At 41.3% G+C, this 3,620-nt stretch overlaps 2 protein-coding genes across 5 annotated transcripts in view; both read right to left on the reverse strand.

The window, feature by feature from the left end:
* The window catches only part of LOC107716513 (COP9 signalosome complex subunit 6-like), a 10,450-nt gene extending 9,483 nt beyond the window's left edge, over positions 1-967 (reverse strand). The window contains exon 1 of the mRNA XM_016522988.1: positions 811-967. Within this exon, the coding sequence (XP_016378474.1) occupies positions 811-877 (67 nt within the window). The 5' untranslated portion in view covers positions 878-967. The remainder of the gene's footprint in view (positions 1-810) is intronic.
* Positions 968-1,938: 971 nt separating this feature from the next.
* Positions 1,939-3,620, reverse strand: part of evc (EvC ciliary complex subunit 1) — a 10,270-nt gene continuing 8,588 nt past the window's right edge. Inside the window, exons 17-20 of one of the 4 annotated variants that reach the window (XM_016522994.1) lie at positions 3,447-3,540; positions 3,146-3,233; positions 2,506-2,587; positions 1,939-2,413 (exon numbers count right to left, since the gene is read on the reverse strand). In XM_016522994.1, the coding sequence (XP_016378480.1) occupies positions 2,403-2,413; positions 2,506-2,587; positions 3,146-3,233; positions 3,447-3,540 (275 nt within the window). In that variant the 3' untranslated portion in view covers positions 1,939-2,402. Of the gene's footprint in view, positions 2,414-2,505; positions 2,588-3,145; positions 3,234-3,446; positions 3,550-3,620 lie in introns of those variants that run through there. The other 3 variants (XM_016522993.1, XM_016522996.1, XM_016522995.1) reach the window with 3 other exon arrangements.

Consider the following 3,620-nt stretch of genomic DNA (forward strand, 5'->3'; position numbering starts at 1 on the left):
AAGACACACACACACACACACACACTGAGACGCACACACACACACAGAAAGAGACACACACACAGAGAGACACACACAGACACACACACACACACAAAGAGAGAGAGACACACACACACACAAAGAGAGAGAGACACACACACAGACAGACAAACATTGAAAAATAACGTTTTCATAACTTATTGGGAACGTTAGCAAAACCTGGAATGGTTCTGAGAAACTGCAGAATTATTATGCTTCAGTCACATGATCACGTCCATTCTGAAATCTCGACTGTGTCTTCATTTGTTAAAGGGGTCATATGATGCTTTTTTAAAGATCATTATTTTGTGTATTTGGTGTAACAGAATATGTTGACATGCTTTAATGTTCAAAAAAGACTGATTTATACGGACTGAGGTAAAGTCATTCGGATCCTTTCATTCCGACACATTTACAGAATAATTACATTTGATTTTATGACAATAAACTCATGTTGCCCAAAACAAACACTGAAAATATCAACATGAGCGCACAAGTGTTCAAACTCAGTGAAGCCAGAAACGCTGCACTTGCTGCCATTGACAAAAACAGAGCGCAGCCAATCACAGAGGAGAGTCCGCCGTTGAGGCGGGACTTATGAGGCCTGCTGACCAATCGAAATCAAGCCCGAGCCAGCGTCAGTCTGTCAGTAACAGCCCGAGCCTTATCAGAGGCAGCTCGAGATGACCTGTGATTTCAGTCCAGTGATCGTTTGTCGTATTTGTGTTTAATGAAGTGGATCTGTCGTTATAAAGAGCGTTAAACGGCGCTAAAGTGTGATTTTCTCACCTGTCGCGTCCACCTCCATTCCTCCGCCGTTACTCGCCGCCATTTTGGCTGTCTGACCACCGCGCATGCGCAGTCGCGCAACCTCTTCTTCTTCTTCTTCTTTGACGTTTTATGGCGGTTGGCAAACCAGCTTTAGGTGCATTTACCGCCACCTACTAGGATGGAGTGTGGAGCAATGACGTTAAAAGAAAACTAAAAAAAAAAAAAACAAAAATTATTTTAAAAAAAATTAAATACATTTGTAGTGATTCTTTAAATCCTGTTTATTAACTCTGTATCTTTGAGATACTTAAATAATATGTGAAACATTTCTATAGTCACATCTTTATCCTTTGTGTATCATTTACATGTTATTAAAATATGTTCAACTGTTTCAGGAAGATCACATTTACCACAAAGTCCAGACTCATGTTTTCCTATTATAAATAATGATTGATTAAGTGCAGTGTGTCCAATTCTAAGGCGAGATATTATGCCGTCTTCCTTTCTATTCCCAAAAATTCTCCTCTCATTTCCAACTGTTTTTTGAATATTATATAAATGCCGTCCTTTATTCTCACCATCCCATTTACTTTGCCATATATCTTTTAATGCTTTTTTAATTAGCCCTTTTATTTCTAATTTACTCATTGGAACATTAAATTCTATGTCTGGATGTTTTAATGTTTTTTTCGCTATTTGATCCACCACTTCATTACCTTCTATCCCTATATGTGCAGGAATCCATACAAAAGAGATAATGGTTTTTGTTTGTATTCTGATCCTTTCTCCCCGCCACTACATTCATCCTCTATGTCCAGCTCACTTCCTGATCCTACGTCACTTCCTTCCATCTCTGCTCCAGTCACACCCTAGTGTCGCCCGCTAGCTCGTCTCGAGCCAACCGCGCAACCTCTTCTTTGGCGGCAGTTAGAAACACGTTTCGGCGCTTTACCGCCACCAACCGAGCCGGAGAAAATATTAAATATAAAAATATAGGAGCGCTGTCTTTTATTGAATATTCCTGTAAAAAAAGAACAGTATTTCCCTCACACTTAGATTGAATTTAAGAAAAAAATGTCAACATCCTTATCTTAATAAGCACTTACAGAAAATGTCATATTTTGGAAACAGATTATAATATGTGGTTATTTTTGTGGTCACTTAGAAATGTTAAAAGTGTTTTATTTGATTAAAATAAGCTGCAGTCTCGCTGCTATCTTTGTGAACCCGGGCATTGTAAGGAATCATCAGCGATATTCATTATCTCACACTTCGACACATTTAGTTTCAAACATGAAAACTGCTCAACTACATAAACAGCTTTATTATAAAGACAAAGAGAAAAGCCCAGTCACAGTGATCCATTTTAAACCACAGGTATAAAGATCCTCATAAAAGGCTGTAATAAACAGATTTTAATTGAGAATCTGACACCAACAAACAATCATTCTCTTTAACGATTGAGATATTTTGGAGATTTTTAGCAATCTTTGCTCTTAATGGGACAAAGTGAAGCAGAAGTACAGAAAACAAGCGCGTGATCCTCAGAAACATGAGAAGATGCCTTCATTCCTGCTGGTCTGATGAGAAGATGATCCAGCAGCAGGTCTTCAGCCGCTTTCTGTGAGGATAAAACAGACAAGCCCTTCAGTGAATGCCATGCTCTTCCAGTGTGACCGATGATCATCAGTTACTCAGATGTGTGTTTCTGACCTGTAACATCATCTGTGTTCATACTGCTGAGAGACACTCGTGCTAGAGACGCCAGACGACACATGAAAGCCTCCTCTTCATCCTGCACACACACACACACACACACACACCACACGCACACACACCACACGCACACACACACACACACACCACACACACAACTGTCCTCCTGAACACACACAAAGGCACAGCCACCTGTAGGTTGTCACACATCTCCTGGCTGTAAGTGATTCTCTGTATCTCTGTGGGGGAGCATAGATACAGCGCCTGCCCTCCGTTGGTGAAGCAGAATGTTCTAGCAATGCGCATGTCCGTTAGCGGCAGGTAGCTGACATCTAGCAGAGGCCGTAAACTGGGAAGGCTTTAAAACATATACACATATAAGATAACAGGCTTAGCAACTGCATTCCAATATCCTTTGTATCGGAAATGACAGTGTAAACACTCACACACACCACACACACACACAGCTGAGCACTACAGGATCTGCCAGCCGACCTGAAATGTACCTCTCTGTCACACCCCTCCCTGAGAGACAGACAGCAGACAGATGTACAGACAGACAGAGAGCAGACAGACAGACAGAGAGCAGACAGACAGACAGAGAGCAGACAGACAGCAGACGGGCTTCAGCACATACTCTGATCTGTCTGTAGGTGTTTGTTTGCGTTGGACTGTGATGATCCATTTTAAACTCCGTCACACACGTCCTCTTCAGCTCAACAGTCCTAAACACACACGAGACAGTTTTACAGCGTGTCTGCAGTCATTGTTATTAATGTCCAGAGTTACTCATTTACAGAACTACATGTGCATGTCGGGTTACTATAGTTAAACTAACTAAAATCAAACAAAAATTTCCATTACTTGAAATGAAAGGAACATTAACTGAAATATAACAAGGATCCTAAAATAACACTGGCGCTTGTGTGTGTCTGTACCTGTGATGTAACTCAGCAGATGTGGGTTTTCTGGCCCAGTTGGTGAGTTGTGTTTGTAGAGCTCCAGTACAGACGGTCCTCTCTGTCTGTGGGTCTGTATCCTCTACACACACTCACTCACTCACTCACACTCACTCCCTCACTCACTCACACACTCACACACACACACACACT

The sequence above is a fragment of the Sinocyclocheilus rhinocerous genome, unplaced genomic scaffold, assembly GCF_001515625.1.
Source record: "Sinocyclocheilus rhinocerous isolate Xijiao unplaced genomic scaffold, SAMN03320098_v1.1 scaffold2736, whole genome shotgun sequence".
Taxonomy (NCBI): Eukaryota; Metazoa; Chordata; class Actinopteri; order Cypriniformes; family Cyprinidae; genus Sinocyclocheilus; species Sinocyclocheilus rhinocerous.